The 19763-nt window shown below is 46.8% G+C and overlaps 2 protein-coding genes across 2 annotated transcripts in view; both read right to left on the bottom strand.

Annotated features, from left to right (window-relative positions):
* The window catches only part of LOC122706617 (serpin A3-8), a 42660-nt gene extending 26907 nt beyond the window's left edge, over window positions 1–15753 (bottom strand). Inside the window, exon 1 of the mRNA XM_043921954.1 lies at window positions 15704–15753. Coding sequence (XP_043777889.1) covers window positions 15704–15737 — 34 coding nt within the window. The 5' untranslated portion in view covers window positions 15738–15753. The remainder of the gene's footprint in view (window positions 1–15703) is intronic.
* On the bottom strand, window positions 7342–16821 carry LOC122706621 (serpin A3-5-like). The gene is made up of 5 exons (XM_043921961.1): window positions 16748–16821; window positions 14257–14883; window positions 12153–12423; window positions 10282–10429; window positions 7342–9247 (listed from the first exon to the last, which is right to left on the bottom strand). Exons 2-5 carry the CDS (start codon window positions 14864–14866, stop codon window positions 9053–9055), a joined length of 1224 nt encoding a protein of 407 aa, XP_043777896.1. The 5' UTR covers window positions 14867–14883; window positions 16748–16821; the 3' UTR covers window positions 7342–9052.
* Between the last annotated feature and the right edge of the window lie 2942 nt (window positions 16822–19763).

Raw genomic sequence — 19763 nt, 5'->3', positions numbered from 1 at the left:
TTATCTCTAAAATGCAGATAAGAAAGTTTCCCTGACTGGAAAGAGGTGGGGGCGGTGTGTCTATGAAGAGTTAGTCCACACTAGGTGTAAGCTCTCAGTTCAGTTCACTTCAGTTGCTCAGTTGTGTCCAACTCTTTGAGACCCCATGGACTGCAGCACACCAGGCCTCCTTGTCCATCACCAACTCCCAGAGTTTATTCAAACTCATGTGCCTTGAGTCGGTGATGCCATCCAACCATCTCATCCTCTGTCGTCCCCTTGTCCTCTCGCCTTCAATCTTTCCCAGCTTCAGGGTCTTTTCAAATGAGTCAGCTCTTTGCATCAGGTGGACAAAGTATTGGAGTTTCAGCTTCAACATTAGTCCTTCCCATGAACATTCAGGACTGATCCCCTTTAGGATGGACTGCTTGGATCTCTTTGCAGTCCAAGGGACTCTCAAGAGCCTTCTCCAACACCAACAGTTCAAAAACACCAATTCCTCGGCACTCAGCTTTCTTTATAGTCCAACTCTCACACCCATACATGACTACTGGAAAAACCATAGCCTTCATGTTATAGCCACGCTTTCTGGGAAACAAACTCACTCAGAAGGACAATGCAGATAGTGGAGTGCAGTTTATTACACCGGCGGGCCCAAGGCAGAGTCTCCTCTTAGCCAAGGGCCCCGACCAGCATTTGGGAAAATCTTTTATACCCCGTGTGTACGTGTCCAAACCCACCACCCCAAATCCCTTGAGGCTTACAAAGGAAGGGTAAATACAATTACAATAACGCCATCATTCACGTGTTATGTGTTCAAACAGTTAATAATCAATAAGCCCATGGTTACATTCCAACCAGTTAATAACCGATAAGCCTGTGGTTACATTTCGATAGATACTGTCCGGAGGCAGGGGTGATTAGTGTCTGTTTTCTCTTCTTCAAGATTCCCCTGCCCAGAGGGGAGTCTTATCCTTCCATTGTCATTCCCACAGGCGCTAAGCACAGAGTTCAGAGTCCACTGGAGAGGTGGCCGCAAACGACCAGCACAGACAGGCCTGAGATGGAGTCCAGGCCCTATGAATTCCTTCTTCATTAACTAGACAGACCTTTGCTGGCAAGTAATATCTCTGCTTTTTAATGTGCTGTCTAGGTTGGTCATAACTTTTCCTTTCAGTCTTTTCAGTCCCTTTCCTTCCATGTCCTTTCAGTCTCCAGTAATTTCCAGAATTGACTGTATATTTTGAAGTTACAGAGAATACCAAAGAAGAGTGGGAAAACAAGACTACAGCTGATTTTTCTTTTGTTAAGTCCTGATATTTGAAGCAGTGGGTTGACATGTTGATTTTAATTTGCCAGGGACTCAGGCTGCTTGTATTCTTCATGTTTTTGACAGGTCCCCGAGGGTTCATTGGCACATCCACCTTCCATTTAAGGATGGGAGTCAAGAGGGGAAGCTGGCTTGAAACTCAACATTCAGAAAACTAAGATCTTAGCATCCAGTCTCATCACTTCATGGCAAATAGAAGGAGAAATAGTGGAAGCAATGACAGATATGATTTTCTTGGCCTCCAAATCACTGTGGACAGTGACTGGTGGTGGTTTATTTGGAAGTTGTGTCCGACTCTTGTGAGCCCAAAGATTGTAGCCTGCCAGGCTCCTCTGCACAATGGGTTGTCCTGGAAGAATCCTGGAGTGGATTGCTATTTCCCTCTCCAGAGTGTGGACTAAAAAATGATGTACAACTTGAGAATTGTAAGCTAAGTTTTATTTGGGGGCAAAATGAGGACTGTAGCCTTGGAGGCAGCATCTCAGACAGTTCTGAAAAGTCAATATATAAGATTTTGGTGAAGGGGGAGTTCAATACCATGAAGCACTCAATGTACAAAAGGTTTTTTGTTAGTCATGAGGGTCTGATGTCAACTTGAAGGGATTTAGAGCTTCTTAACTTGGATGCAATCTCAAAAATGACAGAATGATCTGTTTGTTTCCAAGGCAAACCATTCAATATCACAGTAATCCAAGCCCATGCCCCAACTAGTAGTGCTGAAGAAGCTGAAGTTGAACAGTTCTATGAAGACCTACAAGACCTTTTAGAACTAACACCCAAAAAAGATGTCCTTTTCATTATAGGGGACTGGAATGCAAAAGTAGGAAGTCAAGAAACACCTGGAGTAACAGGCAAATTTGGCCTTGGAGTACGGAATGAAGCAGGGCAAAGGCTAATAAAGTTTTGCCAAGAGAATGCACTGGTCATAGCAAACACCCTCTTCCCACAACACAAGAGAAGACTCTACACATGGACATCACCAGATGGTCGACACTGAAATCAGATTGATTATATTCTTTGCAGCCAAAGATGGAGAAGCTCTATACAGTCAGCTAAAACAAAACTGGAAGCTGACTGTGGCTCAGATCATGAACTCCTTATTACCAAATTCAGACTTTAACTGAAGAAAGTAGGGAAAACCACTAAACCATTCAGGTATGACCTAAATCAAATCCCTTATGACTATACAGTGGAAGTGAGAAATAGATTTATGGGACTAGATCTGATAGACCGAGTGCCTGATGAACTATGGACGGAGGTTCAAGACATTGTACAGGAAACAGGGATCAAGACCATCCCCATGGAAAAGAAATGCAAAAAGGCAAAATGGTTGTCTGAGGAGGCCTTACAAATAGCTGTGAAAAGAAGACAAGTGAAAAGCAAGGGAGAAAGGAAAAGATATTCCCATTTGAATGCAGAATTCCAAAGAATAGCAAGGAGAGATAAGAAAGCCTACCTCAGCGACCAATGCAAAGAAATAGCGGACAATAGAATGGGAAAGACTAGAGATCTCTTCAAGAAAATTAGAGATACCAAGGGAACATTTCATGCCAAGATGGGCTCGATAAAGGACAGAAATGGTATGGACCTAACAGAAGCAGAAGATATTAAGAAGAGGTGGCAAGAATACACAGAAGAACTGTTCAAAAAATATCTTCACGACCCAGATAATCACAATGGTGTGATCACTCACCTAGAGTCAGACATCCTGGAATGTGAAGTCAAATGGGCCTTAGAAAGCATCACTACGAACAAAGTTAGTGGAGGTGATGGAATTCCAGTTGAGCTATTTCAAATCCTGAAAGATGATGCTGTGAAAGTGCTTCACTCAATATGCCAGCAAATTTGGAAAACTCAGCAATGGCCACAGGACTGGAAAAGGTCAGTTTTCATTCCAGTCCCAAAGAAAGGCAATCCCCAAAATGCTCCAACTACTGCACAATTGCACTCATCTCACATGCTAGTAAAGTAATGCTCAAAATTCTTCAAGCTAGGTTTCAGCAATACATGAACCGTGACCTTCCAGATGTTCAAGCTGGTTTTAGAAAAGGCAGAGGAACCAGAGATCAAATTGCCAACATCTGCTGGATCATCAAAAAAGCAAGAGAGTTCCAGAAAAACATCTATTTCTGCTTTATTCACTATACCAAAGCCTTTGACTGTGTGGATCACAATAAACTGTGGAAAATTCTTCAAGAGATGGGCATACCAGACCACCTGACCTGCCTCTTGAGAAACCTATATGCAGGTCAGGAGGCAACAGTTAGAACTGGAGATCGAACAACAGACTGGTTCCAAATAGGAAAAGGAGTACATCAAGGTTGTATATGGTCACCCTGCTTATTTAACTTACATGCAGAGTACATCATGAGACACGCTGATCTGGAAGAAGCACAAGCTGGAATCAAGATTGCGGGGAGAAATATCAATAACCTCAGATATGCAGATGACACCACCCTTATGGCAGAAAGTGAAGAGGAACTAAAAAGCCTCTGGATGAAGGTGAAAGAGGAGAGCGAAAAAGTTGGCTTAAAGCTCAACATTCAGAAGGCTAAGATCATGGCATCTGGTCCCATCACTTCATGGGAAATAGATGGGGAGACAGTGGAAACAGTGTCAGACTTTATTTTTGGGGGCTCTAAATCACTGCAGATGGTGACTGCAGCCATGACATTAAAAGACGCTTACTCCTTGGAAGGAAAGTTATGACCAACCTAGATAGCATATTAAAAAAGCAGAGACACTACTTTGCCAACAAAGGTCCATCTAGTCAAGGCTATGGTTTTTCCAGTAGTCATGTATGGATGTGAGAGTTGGACTGTGAAGAAAGCTGAGCACCGAAAAATTGATGCTTTTGAACTGTGGTGTTGGAGAAGACTCTTGAGAGTCCCTTGGACTACAAGGAGATCCAACCAGTCCATCCTAAGGGAGATGAGTCCTGAATGTTCATTGGAAGAACTGATGCTGAAGCTGAAATTCCCATACCTTGGCCACCTCATGCAAAGAGTCGACACATTGGAAAAGATCCTGATGCTGGGAGGGATTGGGATCAGGAGGAGAAGGGGATGACAGAGAATGAGATGGCTGGATGGCATCACCGACTTGATGGACATGAGTTTGAGTAAACTCTGGGAGCTGGTGATGGATAGGGAGGCCTGGCGTGCTGCAATTCATGGGGTCACAAAGAGTCGGACACGACTGAGCCACTGACCTGTACTGAACCATGAGGAGATGCAAGGATTGAGATAATAAAATCTCTTCCTAAAAACATGCAACTATCTAAAGGCCGGTCCCACCAGAGTCCCTGGAGCACAGAGCGCCTCACTCCACCCTGAGCTCCCTCCGGGGTTGTTGAAGGTCAACAGCTATAGCTGTGTGGGGTTCAATATCCACAGAAGCAGATGGCAAATGTCCTTGTTGTTCAGTCATTGGCAATGATCTTGGTAAATGCCAATTTGTAGTTGACAAGGGGAATCTTCCCAACCCAGCAATCAAACCTGTATTTCATGCATTGCAGGCAGATTTCTTTTCTGACTGAGCTATGAGTGCACCCATGAAGTTAAAAGATGCTTGCTCCTTGGGAGGAAAGCTTTGACAAAACAAGAGAGCATATTAAAAAGCAGAGACATCACTTTGTTCACAAAGCTCTGTATGGTCAAAGCTTGGTATTTCCAGTAGTCATGTACACATGTGAGAACTGAACCATAAAGAAGGCTGCTGAACTGTGAAGAATTGATGCTTTTGAATTGTGGAACTAGAGAAGACTCTTAAGAGTTCCTTGGACTGAAAGGACATCAAAACAGTCAATCCTAAAGGAAATCAACCCTGAATGTTTATTGGAAGGGCTGATGCTGAAGTTCCAAATACTTTGGCCACCTGATTCAAAGAGCCAGCTCACTGGAAAAGACCCTGATGCTGGGAAAGATTGAGGGCAGGAGGAGTAGTGAGCAGCAGAGGGTGAGATGGTGGGATGGCATCACCGACTCAAGGCACACGGGTTTGAGCAAATTCAAGGAAATAGAGCAGGACAGAGGAGAAGGACCGTGGGGTCGCAATGAGCCAGACATGACGTAGAGACTGAACAACAACAACTTCTGATGGTCTCATCTTATTAGGCTGGAAAACAAACCCTAGATGTAAGCCAGGGGGAAGATTATATTCTACCTTGGAGGGGGGAAAAAAAAGTACACTTTGTTTGGATAAAAAAATCTGGTATCTAATTTCCAAGAACATTTGTACCCAACACCCAATTTAGACCATAAAGAAAAGGAAGGACATACTAAAGAAATAAATTAGACTATATATATATACACACACACACACATGAGAAAAAAAGAAATTAATACAATTTTAGTCACTGTAGGAATCCTAGGGAGAAGAAAAAGGAGTAGAAAGGAAACAAAACATCATAAATCTAAATGATAATATAGGGAATACTTGGGAGGAAATATTTTGCAAAGAGAACCAAAGCAATATTTCCCACCCACGTATGTGATCTTGGCGGTTTCTGCCTGGGCCTTTACGACTGTCAACCGTTATGCTGGAGGACAAGCGACACCTGTGACTTCTGAGCTTAGCACAGCTCTGTGAGGAAGGCCAAACCCCACGGAAGCAACCCATGTAGGTGTCCTGACCACAGCTCAGCTCAGATCTTCGCTCACAGCCAGCGTCAACCACCAGACATGTGAGCGAGGAAGCGTTCAATCGCTTCAGTCAGCCAAGGTCCGCGAGTAAGCACTGGAGATACCCAGAGTGAAATCAGCCTTACTGAGACCAATCAGAATTGAATGCCACAATTGTGACAGACAATAACAAGAAATGATTGTTGTTTTATAAGACCACATTTGTATATCCTGCAAAAATATTTTTTAATTGAAGGCGAAGTATTGATTTTTTTGACAAACAAAATCTTAGACAATTCATTACCAGTAGACCTGCATTACAAAAAGTGTTAAAGCAAGTTCATGGGACAGAAAGTAAATAGACAAATAAAAATTCGTACAGAGGAATAAGAGTTCCAAAAATCATAAAAAGTGTTTTTTTTCCTTATTGTGAAACTCTCTGATGGGCAATTAACTGTGTGCAGCAAATTAAAGTTGCAATGTATTACGGAATTTAACACATGTAAATTATAGAAAAGAGAACAAGAGGACAAAAGGAGAAAAAAACAAGAATACTGAGATAAGGTTTCATACTTTACTTGAAGTGATATAGTATTATCAGAAGATACATATTGATGAGTTAAAGAGTTATTGTACAGTCTCAATACACTGAAAAAGTATACAAACTAAGAAGCATAGGTTTTAATCCAACAGTTGAGTAAAACGAAAACATGAAAACTCCTCAAATAATCCAAAAATACAGCAAGAGAAAAATAAAAAAACAAAATACAGATGGATCAAACATAAAATAAGTAGATAGTTAGAAGATTTATGCCAGTCAAATCAATAATACCTGTCTGTGACTAAAATTATAGTGATTTCCTCACTCACTCATTCTCTCATTTATTTACCAAATATTCATTGAGTCCCCATGTGTAATCCCTGTAGTCCTGCTGAGAATTCAGTGGTGTACAAATATCAGGATACCAGCTTTCAAGGAGCTTTAAATACTATAATGGACACTGATATTAAAGTGTCAATTAAAATACATTGTAATATATTTCTTTAAAAACAGAGTGGGTCAGGGTGATGGTTCACACCATATATAAAACCAATCAAAATGGATCAGAGACTTAAGTGTAAGTGATAAACATATAACACTCTTAGAAAACATCATGGGAGTAAATTTTTTGTGATCTTGGATTTGCAACAGATTCTTAGATCTGACACCAAAGCATGAGGAGTAACAACAAAAATAGGTAAATTGGACTTCATCAAACTTAAAAGATTTTGTGCATCACAAGTCAACTATCAAGAGAGTGAAAAGAAAACCTATGAAATGAGAGAAAATATTTGCAAATCATACAGCTGATGAGGAAATTGTCTCTAGAATACTTAAGGAATATTTACAGCTCAATAAACGACAAACAATCCAATGAAAAAGTGGAAAAAGGACTTTAATAGACATTTTTTCAAAGAAGATACACAAGTGACTACTAAGCACTGAACACAAGCTCACTATCCTTCATCCTCCGGGAAATCAAAACCGCAGGAAAACATTAACTCAAATCTAAGAAGGCTGTATTCATAATAATAATACTAATAGGAAATCAACAGCATATGTTTCAAGAATAAGGAGAAATTGGACCCCTTGTACATTGCTGGTGAAGAAGTAAAATGGTACAGTTGCTCTGGACATAGGTTTGGAGGTTCTTCAAAGAGGTAAATGTCGAATGACCTTGCATGCATGCCTGCTAAGTTGCTTCACTGTGTCCGACTCTTTGCAACCCCATGGACTGAAGCCCACCAGTCTCCCTCTGCCCCTGGGATTCTCCAGGCAAGAATACTGCCGTGGGTTGCCATGCCCTCCTCCTCCAGGAGACCGTCCCAACCCAGGGATCAAACCCAGGTCTCCCACACTGCAGGCAGATTATTTACCATCTGAGCCACCAGATGAAAAAGGAATGAAATACCGAAACACAGGCAGTGTGGATGAATCTTGAAAGTATCATGCTAAGGGAATGAAGCCAGTCACCAAAGGTCGCATATTGTGTCATTCCCTTTATATAAAATATTGAGATGTTAAATCCAGAGATAGAAAAATTTCTATTAGGAGTTACCAGGTCCTGGGGAAAAGTTGTAATGGGCAGTGAGAGCTTAATGGATATGGGGTTTCCTTTGGGGGTGATTAAAACAGTCAGAAACTAAAAAGAAGTGATAGTTGTACAGCATGTAAATGTGCTAATCACTGCTGAATTTTACATGTTAAAGTGGCTACTTTTGTTCTATAAATTTCTCTTCAATACAGAGAGAGACACTTAGAGGTAAAGTAATTAAATGCCACGCATAGATATTGTCTCTTACAATGCATCCTAATTCAGAAAAAAAAAATTAAGTTTAGTCACCACATAAGGGAATAATAACTTGGTATTGGATAATATTAAAGAATTATGTTTATTTTTAAGTGTGATATGCCATTTTAAGTATTTTTAAAAATTCTTACAGTTTGAATAGCAGGATGTGTAAGATTTGCTACAAAACAAACCCAAAAGAGGGAAGGGGCTAGGAGGTAGGGAATAATTATATTGGCCCCATGCTGATAATGACTGAAGCTGCTGATATGTACGTGAGGTTATATCATCCTCTCTATTTTTCTAATGTCTGAATTTTGCCATGAAAACAAAAAAATCTTTGAGGGAGAGACTGTGCTTTGTTACCCAATTCCTATTGCATCCTCAGTGTGAAGTGGATGCTCCACAGTGAACATTTTGCAAATATTCTATCTGCTGAGCACATATTAGCTTTTCTGTTCATGCTGCATTAAAGTGGAGAGTTCTATTAATTTGTATTATTAAATAGATTTACCATTTAAAACCACTCTAGCCATAATGAAGTAGCCATCACGACATCTGAAAGGTCATAAGCCAAGTTCCCGTGATGGGTGCAGCCTCACAGCAGAGGTGACCCAGAGGACACAGACTCCCTGTGCATGTGGAGCCCCCAGAAGACTCACTGTCCCATCCCCAGAGGTGAGCAGGTGGGGACAGGCCGGGTGCATCCTCAGTGCCCGGGGCCCAGGCTGCACCCAGGGACCTGGGCACCTCACTCCTTAGGGAGGGCACCCAGAGCTCAGAGCGGAGCTCTAGGCTTGACTGGGGTTGGTGACTTTCCCCAGAAAGATGATGCTCTGGGTGTCTTTGAGAACTATGGCAATCAGGAAGGGCCTGTCGAAACGCACAATGGTTCTCCGAAAGGACGTTTTTTCTATGCTGATTCCCGTTGCAGCAGCTCCTTCCGTGCCCTCCTCATCCACATCCAGCACAGCGCTGTGGACCACCTGTGGGGACACCAGAACATTACCCTCCAGAGATGGAGTGGGCGGAGGTGAGCAGTCACCTAGCGCCTCTAAGGGGGCTGACATTCACCCACCTGCCGCTGGCCTGTCACTCTGCTCTCCCCCCAACAAACTGCCCACTCTTCGCATAGTTATGATACACAGACATGCAAACTGAAGGCCAAGTCTGTGAGTGATGTGCCCAACATCAGAGAAGCAAAGAACAGGACTCACTCTCCTAACCCAGAGACTGTGCTGCCTCCGAAGACCCCCTAGTCAGGGGGAGGGGCCAGGTCAAGACATTTTTCTTGCAGGCAACTGCTCACATTCCCTCCAGGTCGAAGCATCTGATGGGCGAGCACTGCTTTCTGCTCCTCTCCTGCCCCAGCTGACGTGTCCCTGAGCCCTCAGCCACCTTGCCGAGGATCGGCTTCCCATCCCTGGACCACAAAGCCCCAGAGCCCCTGTGTCTCCTTCACCAGGTCCTCTGGCAGGTGGGGTACAGGGGAGACTGTGGGGGTGCCCGGCCCCCCCACCCCACCATTCACTCTGACTTCTCTGCCTCTAGGACCACAGGACCAGGACACTGGGTGTTCCTCTCACGGGCTCTTAGTACATTTTCACTGTGATTGCTTCATGGACTTTGTTAGTACCTATAACCTCTTACCTGCTCTGCTAGGCACCAAACAGGAACCAAGAACTATATGCTCCCTTTAAAGATGAAAAGATGGGGCATGCAGAAATGTGATAATTCCCCTCTATACGCAGTGAAAGATGGAGCCTGACACGGGCTCCACTGCCACCACTCCGGGTCCTTCCCAATGATGGGCTTCTGTGTCACTTTATAACTCAGGGAAGGTGGGACCTGATGTCACCGTGATTGCAACCAGCTCTCCTGGGCTTGGGAGTCCCAGGGAGGGAGACTGAGTCACAGGGAAAGCATTTATTTTACAAATTCCAGATGACCTGCCATCTGCCTGGCCTCCACGTTTCGCGCTCTGATAGGAGGATGAATTGTCCACACTTTAAAGACTCACCTGGGAGACTACCAGGTTCCCAGACCCCGTGAGCCCTGACAGGTCAGCGTCGGTGAATATTTTCCTAATACCCAGCTGGGAGAGGATGTCATTCAGCTCATAGTCACTCTTGATGGAAAATTTTGGCAGGCAGAGTTCGTGTATTCGACTAGAAAGTGAAAAAAACAAATTTGAACACTTGCTGGAAAAGATGCCCCACATTTCCACCTCACAGCATGGTCTTCCAAGGATTCCTCTTACCATCCCTCTTCTCCCTGGAATAAGGACTCTTTTTCTCAGTTTCTAGACCCCTCGGGCTAAATCTCCTTATTTTGTTAATTTTCCATTCCAATCTGCAGGAGTCTTACATGCCAGCAGGCACCAGGGCAGGGGGAGGTTAAGGAGTCTGCAAGGCCCCACGTGACCTGAGTCCACCGTCGGGGGACCCTGACCTCCCAGCTTCCCCTCTCACCCCTCTGCCCTCCTGCTCTGGCCTCACTCATCCTCAGCCACACCAGGCTCGCTCCTCCTCAGAGCTTTGCCCTGCTTATTCCCTTGGCCAGAGATGCTTTTCCCAACACACCCAGAAGGCTCAGCCTCCGACTGCAATGTCACCTAAGGGCCACCCTATTTCCAATCACAAACTACCTCTGTATACAGTTTTCTTCACCCTTTTACTGTGCTTTACTCTCCCCACCTCCCCATTTCTCCCCTCTCAATGTACTGAGGAATTTACATTTTTTTCCAGTCTGTCTCCCACAATTATGGAATGCCATGAGGGTAGAGAATTTAGTGTTTTATTTGCTGACCTACCACAGGGTCTAAGTCCCTGAGGCATAGTATGTCCTCAATTAACATATTCAACCACTGCTGACTGGATGAATGACCTAATGAGTGACTATAATGGAAAGACAGTGCAAATATGGTCCTCAGAAGCCATCACACCTGAGCCCTCACCTGATTCTATCTGAGCCTTCTGAAGAGGAAAAATTAAAAAATTTCATGACCTCCTGCTCATTCTGCCTCTGTAACTCAGCTTGCTTCTTGCAAAGCCTGGATCATGTAGGTCATGTAGTCTCAGAAAGTGGGGACTTTCATTACTAGGAACTGGAGCTTATCTCACTCTTCCTTGTTCAGCTCTTTGCAATTGCCCAGCCCCTGCAAACCTGCTTAATCACGCCTGTCCACGTAAAGGCCAGGCATCCTTCTCCCCATCTTGACTGCTCTTCCCATGGCCGTGAAACCATTAGATTAAACCAGCCTATTAACCGCTAGTGTTATCCACTGTAGTCTGCTGAAGTGAAGTGACGTGAAGTCGCTCAGTCGTGTCCGACTCTTTGCGACCCCATGGACTGTAGCCTATAAGACTCCTCTGTCCATGGAATTTTCCAGGCAAGAGTACTGGAGTGGGTTGCCATTTCCTTCTCCAGTCTGTCTATAAAAACTCTGTAACCCTTTTGTTCAGGGCTCAGAGCTTAGAGTTTTAACTCCTCCGGGCCGACCGGAGTAATAAACCTGAGTTCTCCAACTCTCTGAGTGTGGTGTTTAGTTTCTCCAACATTGGTTTCTGCAACACTTCCACCTTCAGAAGGAGGAGTCGTGTGGGGAGAACATGAGTGTCAGGGGTCATGCTGAGTCCTCATGACTCAGCTCTTCTTAGTGTGAGATGAACCTTCGGCTCCGGCCCTCTCAGATCTCATCGTCTTACAGAAGGATTCAAGCACTGAGCCAGGCAGGCAGCAAAGAGCAAGGTCATTGGGGATGGACTCTCCCACCTCTGCCCCCGGACCTGCACATTCCTGAGGCCCAGTTGCTGGGTGTCAGGAGTCCAGGAAGAGGGGGAAGGACCGAGAAGGCAGGTGAACCCACAGCTCCGGGTCCTGGGGAGTCACCTGGGCTGCAGGGATCCTCGCCACCTCGTCAGGGTCTCCGGGTTCAGCTTGGCTTCCAGGTCCTGCATCTTGCCCTCGTCGGGGAGGATGAGGAGGGCACTGTCATTGCTGGTGTATGTGAGCTCCACCAGCGTGCAGCCCAGCTCCTCGTCCCGGAAGTAAGGGGTTTCCAGGCCAAGGGTCATCATGGGCACCTCCACCGTCTTGTTCTCGCTCACGTGGAACTCTGCCTGCTGAGTGTGTTTGGGGTCAAAGCGGGTCTTCCACTGGGCTGGGGGAGGGGGGACAGGTCAAGAGTCTGTGAGTGCAAGAGCTGAAGTCATTCCCTCCTCAGTCCTGGTCCCTGAGCGGGGAAGACCCTCCCCACGCCAGCAGCCCCCATATCATGGACCTCTATGTGGGCCTGCTAGGTGTGCACATACCCCTGGGCAGGTGGGTAAGTCCAAGGGGGTGGGGGTGAACCCTGCAGGTCAGGATTGGGAAGCGGGATACGTAACGAAGCGGGTTAGTGTTGCTGAAGGCGAAGTCAACAGGAATGTGGAGGACAACAGAGAGATGGGGATGAGACTGGGCCTGGGGAGATATGGGACCTCCTGGTCCTTCATGGGGACATGTTTGTGACCAGGGGTTAGTCATTGGCTTTGTAGGGAGGACACACGTCCCCACAACCTCGTGAGCCCAGCTGGAGCAGGAGCCACACGGGGACCTGGAGGGCAGGGCGGGGTCAACAAAGAAGGGGCCTTGGGTGTCCCCCAAGGAAGATGGAGACCTTAGTGGTGGGGGTCGGCTTCTTGGGGAGATTGGAGCCCTGGGGCTTCATGGAGGATTTATCCACCCCTGCTTCCTGCTTTGTTTCCACCCCTGCCTGTGTCCCCACGGTTAGAGACAGGAGAAGAGGGAAAGCTGTGCTGGGGCGGGGGGTACCCCTGTGGAGGACAGAGTTCTGGGACAGGTCAGGGTGGTAGGAAATGAGAGCACAGAAAAGTAAGGATCAATACAGTAGATCTGGCCTGGATTATTAACAATTTTCTAGAGAACTGAGAGTCTACGCCTTCATTTACAGAGGAAAATACAGATCCAGGAGGGCTCCCCAGGGCTCTGCCAGGAGTCCCCAGTTCAGGGCACACATGTCCCCTCCAGCTGGTGTCCCTTAGGCACCTGCCCACCCCCTCGCTCAGTGATCATTCTTTGTGTCTTTATTCCATGTCCCTTTTGCACTGCTGGCTCTGTGTGTGAAATCTTTCTGCCTTCACTCTGCCCCTTATGAGTTTCCAGGATCAGGTTTGCAGTGTTGGGTTTCTACCAATGGGTTGGGCCCTGGACCAGCTAGAATCTGGAAAGGAGTCTGAACCGGGTATTGTCCTTCCCTGAGGCTTCCCTCTGGGGTTGGCGTTGCCAATGCTACCCTCATGGCTATAACGGAGCACAGCTGAAGTTCCTTGAGTTGGCCAGGCTGCTCAGAGGCTGTCACAGCATGAAGGCGGCCACCAGCCCCGCCTCCACCCGCTGAGACCAAGTCCCCTTGGAGGGAGCCCAGGTCAGACACAGCCCGCAGAGTGCGGAGCAGTGGCCTTCCCCGCATGTGTTAAAAGAAGCTGGGGTTCCTGGCCTCTCCAGAGTGACTTAGAGGAAAGCCCCTTCCTCCAGGCAGCCAGGCAATTTTGAAAATATAAAGGCTCCCTGTTGCTCAGATGGTAAAGAATTTGCCTGCAATGCATGAGACCTGGGTTCGATCCCTGGGTTGGGAAGATCCCCTGGAGAAGGGAACAACTATCCACTCCCGTATTCTGACCTAGAGAATTCCCATGGACAGAGGAGCCTGACAGACTACAGTCCACTGGGTCGCAAAGAGTCGACTGAACAACTTTTGCTTCACTGTGGCTCAGACGGCACCCCTGCCCTTGTGTGCTGCAATGGCAGCTGTGATTTAGAAAAAAATAGACAAAGACTATGACGGGGACAGGGTCTTAGTGCCCAAGCTGTCCTCACTGATGACAGCTCCCTCTATAATGCCCAGCAACAGAGTTGGCTGAGCTGAAATAGAAACAGCCCTGAAGACACAAAACTAAAGGTACATTTCCTTCCGAATCAACAGGGCACCCACCTTTAAAGTAGATGTAATTCACCAGGACCAACACTGTTCTCGGGGAAAGGAACTTGAACAGCTCCTCAATTTTCCCCTGGGTTTTATTCTTCACATACTCGTTTATTAGACTCTTGGCAGCTTCAGGATCCCTGAAGTTGGTCGAGAAGGCCTCGGAGGAATACAGCACCCGGGCATCTTCTATGAACTTGTCCAGCAGCTCCAGCTCCTCCTGCACAAACATGGCGTTTCCCACGCTCAGCTGCAGCTGGTTGCTGGGTCGATTGAGCGTCTGCAGGAGGTGCTGGAAGCCCTGGTGGATCTCTTTCTCCTGGATCTCCGTGAGGTTGAACTTGAGTCCTTCCAGGATCTCTGTCAGGGTGGGACCACGGGCCCCCAGGGACAGGAAGGCCAAGGCTATGGAGATGCTCAGAGGGGAGAAGATGACATTCTTATTGGGGTTCTCCAAAGCCAACTGCTTGTAGAGGCTGAAGGCGAAGTCGGTGTTGCTGGAGGCTAATGTGTGGTCATCCACCCTTCTGCGTTGGTCCTTCACCATCACATTCTCCGGGAGGGAGTGGACACTGCAGATCCCAGCCAACAGGAGCCCCAGAGCCAGAAAGGGAGACATTCTTTCTGCCCTCGTGTCTGAAAAGCAAAGCTCCTTAAGTCTCCGTGTATTAGATGACATCCCACCCCCCACCCGCTGTCCCCCATGGTCTCTGCTCTCTCAGACCTGCTGTTCTCTGACCTCCCAGGGGTAGGCACCCTCCTGGGCTCCCAACACCCATGAGAAGGCTCTGGGCTCCCTCTCATCCTTTGACCAAGTGCTGTGGTTGTTACCAATTTCCCCAGTGGAGAGACTGGGCACAGAGGGGAAGGGCCTTTTCCAAGGTCTCATGGCAAGCTGTGGAGAGAGTGAAGGGGAGGAGCCTGGGGTGCCTGGTTCCAGGGTGAGGAAGCTGGTGATGGGTGTGAGGTGCTGGCCAGTGAGAACCCATCTCCCTCCCGGGAGCAGACACCCTCAGAGGGGCCTGGGAAGCAGGGCTCCTTTCCCACCGTGCCCCTCTCTGTCCCCCCAGGAAGGAGCCCTGCACTCATCAGAGGACAGTGTACCTCTCCCCGCCTCTGAGGACAAGGGTGTGACCTCAGGGAGGCTCTCCCGTCGAGGTGCCTGGTCACAGAGAGGGTTCAGGAGAGAGGCCGCACAGGCAGTGGGAGCCGTGCTGGAGCCTGGCTGCCCCGAGCAGGGCTGGTGCAAAGAACAAGGAGGGCAGAGCGTTCTGCTCAGCCCTGCCAGGTGGACACATGGAGGCTGTTTCCAAGAAGAGCCTGGAAAGGCCTCCTAGTGGGGAGAAGCAGGTGAGCTCAGAGTCTCAGGGACCTGGTCGAGGATGTCGTTTGGACCACTTGTGAGTGCTGTGTGGTGACGAGCAGTGACTGAACCTCTCTGATCCTCAGTTCCCACCTCCATCCAACATGTGGAACGGCTCAGGTGACATAGAGGATGAAGGTGCTGGGCTCCTAAGAGGAGTTCCAGACGTGTCATCCTCTCCAGTAGCCACCCTCTCTAGGACTCTACAAGCCAGACTGTGATCCCTTGGGACAGGACAGAGATACAGCCCAGAAGCCTCAAGAGAAACTGAGGTCAAAGCTGGAGACCTCAGCAAAGAGGGCTGTTTCCCTGCAGCCTCTGTCCCTCATCTCAGAAGAGAGAGGGCTACTGGTGTGGTGAGTGTGGAAGGGGAGAGAGACAAATGGCAGAGAAGGGCGGGAGACTGGAGGGGAGAGGAGGAGGCATGTAGGGCAGGAAGCTGAGCTGAGTCTTGTCCAGAGACAGGGAAAAAACCTCACCCAAGCCTGGGGAGAGAGGCGATCAATTGCCTAAACAGTTTACTCAGGAGTGATACAATGGTTTTTTTCCAAACAAGTTAACCGTTTACTCCCGAAACTTATTCCTGGAGGAATAGTGCTTTTTCATCTGTTCTGGTTGGAGGGTTGCCTCTACCTCTGAGAAGCCTGTCTTTCCAATGCTGAACAGACGCAGCTGACAGTTAGCTTGGCCGGGGGTCCTGGAGGGACAGTAAAGTGCAGGAAACACCCCTGGAGACCCCTCTGCCCAGAGGGACCCGGTGCACTAATTCCGTCCCCAAGGCTCTCTGAGAGCAGCGCCCTGTGCCAGGCAAGGAGACGCACCTCAGGACCCTCGGGGGACCTCTGACCTGATGGTGGATGCACCGCTGGATAGGGTACAGCTGGCTCTAATCACAACCCCAAATACGCAAAAGCAGAAATGCCCCCAGAAGCCCTGGTGGCACATCCCTCCCTTTGCAGGATGAAAACTGAGACCCAGAGAGAGGACTGGTCTTCAGAGGGCTCAGAATCCTCCTAGCATTGGACACACATCCTCCCGCCTCCCTCCCGCCTCAGGTTCTACCGACCCCTGATTGAGGCCAGAACCACCCTGGGAAAGGGGTCCCTTGGCTCCCAGTGTGAGAGCATCCAGGATTACCTGCCTGTGAGAGCGGGATGTGGGAATGGATCTGAAGTCACCGTCTGCCTGGATGCAGGTGTTTCATGACTGCGTTTGTCTATTTATCCTGCAAAGACCTCTTCTCTGGCTTGGGAAATGTAGGAGGGAACAAGACCTCAGACTGGAAATGGGCAGATGAACATTTCTGGTAACAGGCTTCATTAGGTCTATGCAAACAATCTTGTTACAGAAATAGATGTTTTTCCCCTTAAAAAATAGCCAGTAAATAAACCCACAAAAAAATCTTTCCCATGTTAGAGTTGTCTTTTTTTTATGAAATACTAACTGAGGAAGATGTGACAACTCAGAAAACATCAAATGAATCAATGAAAACTGCTCCAAATTATTTTTCTTTTTAAAGAGTTATTGACTCTGTCTTATTAGTGTTTTATTCCCGGTCTGATATCCTCTTTAAGGATCATGGAGAAACCCCGAGAATGTAGAGAAGGGCTTGTAAAATATTTTCCAGAACACTATTGGCCAGGGAAATCCCAAGTTAACATTGTGTTGTGTTTCTTTATTAGTCACTTTTCTTTGAAGTGTGTGTGTGAGTGTGCAATACACTATTTGTTTACAGCTTGATTTGTAAGTTGAAGCACTCCTCCCCCATTCCCACAGAAGTGATGTGAGTCTGAGGTCCCCAAAGAGTGTCAGGAGCACAACTGTCCGGGGCCTCTGGTCTCCAGCACCATCTGTTTGGGGGACCTGCTCTGACTTGGACATCACCCTGCTGTCCTTCACTATCGGTTCACCCTAAGAGCTGATTGTCCTCCCCTCTTGCCCTTGAGGTCTCCTTAGCTGTCTCAATGAGATAATTTCAGGTATTTTCTGTGCTCGTGGGAAAAACCTGTCCCTTCATCTATCATAGTCACATCCCTCCAGCCATGACAATCCCTGCTAGACTTCTGGGGACCGCTGGGGTTCTACCAAGCATAGTTTGCAAACAACTGACTTAATGATGTTGGGCATCCCCAATGGCTCAGCAGGAAAAGAATCTGCCAGTAATAGAGGACACCCGTGTTCAACCCCTGGGTCAGGAAGGATCCTTGGAGTAGGAAATGGCAACCCGCTCTGGCATTCTTGCCTGGAAAATCTCATGAATGAAGGAGCACAGCAGGCTAAGGTCCAAAGAGGTTGCAAAGAGTTGGACATGACTGCAGATGAAGCACCACAGTGATGGCTTAGAGGTGAGGGTATGGCTTTAGAATGAGGTAAGCGTCAATACAGATAGTACTGCTTACCATCTGTGTGATCCCACAATATTTATTGAAAATCATGGACTTTAATCTCTTTATCTCTAAAATGCAGATAAGAACATGTCCCTTACTGGAAAGAGGTGGGGGAGGCATGTCTATGAAGAGTTAATCAAATAACACTAGGTGTAAACTCCAGTAGGACAGAATTTTGTTTCTTTTTCATAGTACTGCATGCTTACTGAATTTCATAGATATTCACTGACAGTAAGACACTGAGATGGTAAAGAAGAGTTTGGCCTCAGCTGTCCTGAATTCATGATCTATGTCCTTTGAGTCTCCAGTAATTTCCAGAATTGACTGTATATTTCGAAGTTGCAGGGAACCCCAGAGAAAATAGTAGCTAAAACAAGACTACAGTTTATTCTCTCTTGTCCTGATTTAAGCAGTGGTGGATTGAAATGGTGATTCCAATTTGTCAGGGACCCAGTCTGCTTGTATTCTTCATGTTTTTTGCCAGGTCCCAGAGGTCTCATTGCCACATTCACCTTCCATTTAATGGGAGTCAAGAGGGGAAGCAGGCTTGAAACTCAACATTCAAAAAACTAAGATCGTAGCATCCAGTCTCATCATGTTATAGCCATGCTCTCTGGGAAACAAACTCACTCAGAAGGACAATGCAGATAGTGGAGTGCAGTTTTTTGTTTTTTTGTTTTTTTTTTTTGGAGTGCAGTTTATTACAACAGCAGACCCAAGGCAGAGTCTCCTCTTAGCCAAGGACCCCAACCAGCATTTGTGAAAATCTTTTATACCCCATGTGTACGTGTCCAAACCCACCAGCCCAAATCCCTTGAGGCTTACAAAGGAAGGGTAAATACAATAGCAATAACCCCATCATTCACGTGTTATGTGTTCAAACAGTTAATAATCAATAAGCCCGCGGTTACATTCCGATAGATACTGTCCGGAGGCAGGGGTGATTAGTGTCTGTTTTCTCTTAGGCAATGAGCAACCTGGATGTGATCTTCAAGATTCCTCTGCCCAGAGGGGGTCTTATCCTTCCATTGTCTTTCCCACAGGCGCTAAGCCTGTTCAGAGTTCAGAGTCCACTGGAGAAGTGGCCAAGCCAGATTAGCATGGACAGGCCTCAGATAGAGTCCAGGCCCTATGAGTTCCTTCTTCAATCACTTCATGGCAAATAGAAGGAGAAATAGTGGAAACAACAACTTGTTGTATTTTCTTGGGCTCCAAATCACTGTGAACAGTGACTGCATCCATGAAATTAAAAGATACTTGTTCCTTGGAAGGAAAGCTATGATGAACCTAGACAGCATATTAAAAACAGAGACATCACTTTGTTCACAAAGGTGTGTATAGTCAATGCCATGGTTTTTCCAGTAGTCATGTACAGATGTGAGAGTTGGACCATAAAGAAGCTGAATGCTGAAGAATTAATACTTTTGAATTGTGGTGCTAAAGAAGACTCTTGAGAGTTCCTTGGACTGCAAAACAGTCAATCCTAAAGGAAATCAAGCCTGAATATTCATTGGAAGGAATGATGCTGAAGTTGAAGCTCCAAATACTTTGGCCACCTGATACAAAGAGCCAACTCACTTGAAAAGACCCCGATCCTGGGAAAGATTGAGGACAGGAGGAGAAGTGAGAGGCAGAGGATGAGATGATTGGATGGCATCACCGACTCAATGGACATGAGTTTGAGCAAACTTGGGGAGATGGTGAAGGACAGGGAAGCCTAGCGATCTGCAGTCCATGGGGTCACAAAGAGTCGGACATTACTTAGA

The sequence above is a fragment of the Cervus elaphus genome, chromosome 13, assembly GCF_910594005.1.
Source record: "Cervus elaphus chromosome 13, mCerEla1.1, whole genome shotgun sequence".
NCBI classification, from domain to species: Eukaryota; Metazoa; Chordata; class Mammalia; order Artiodactyla; family Cervidae; genus Cervus; species Cervus elaphus.
Note: the sequence above shows the minus strand (reverse complement) of the source record. Positions and strands in the feature narration are given on the sequence as shown.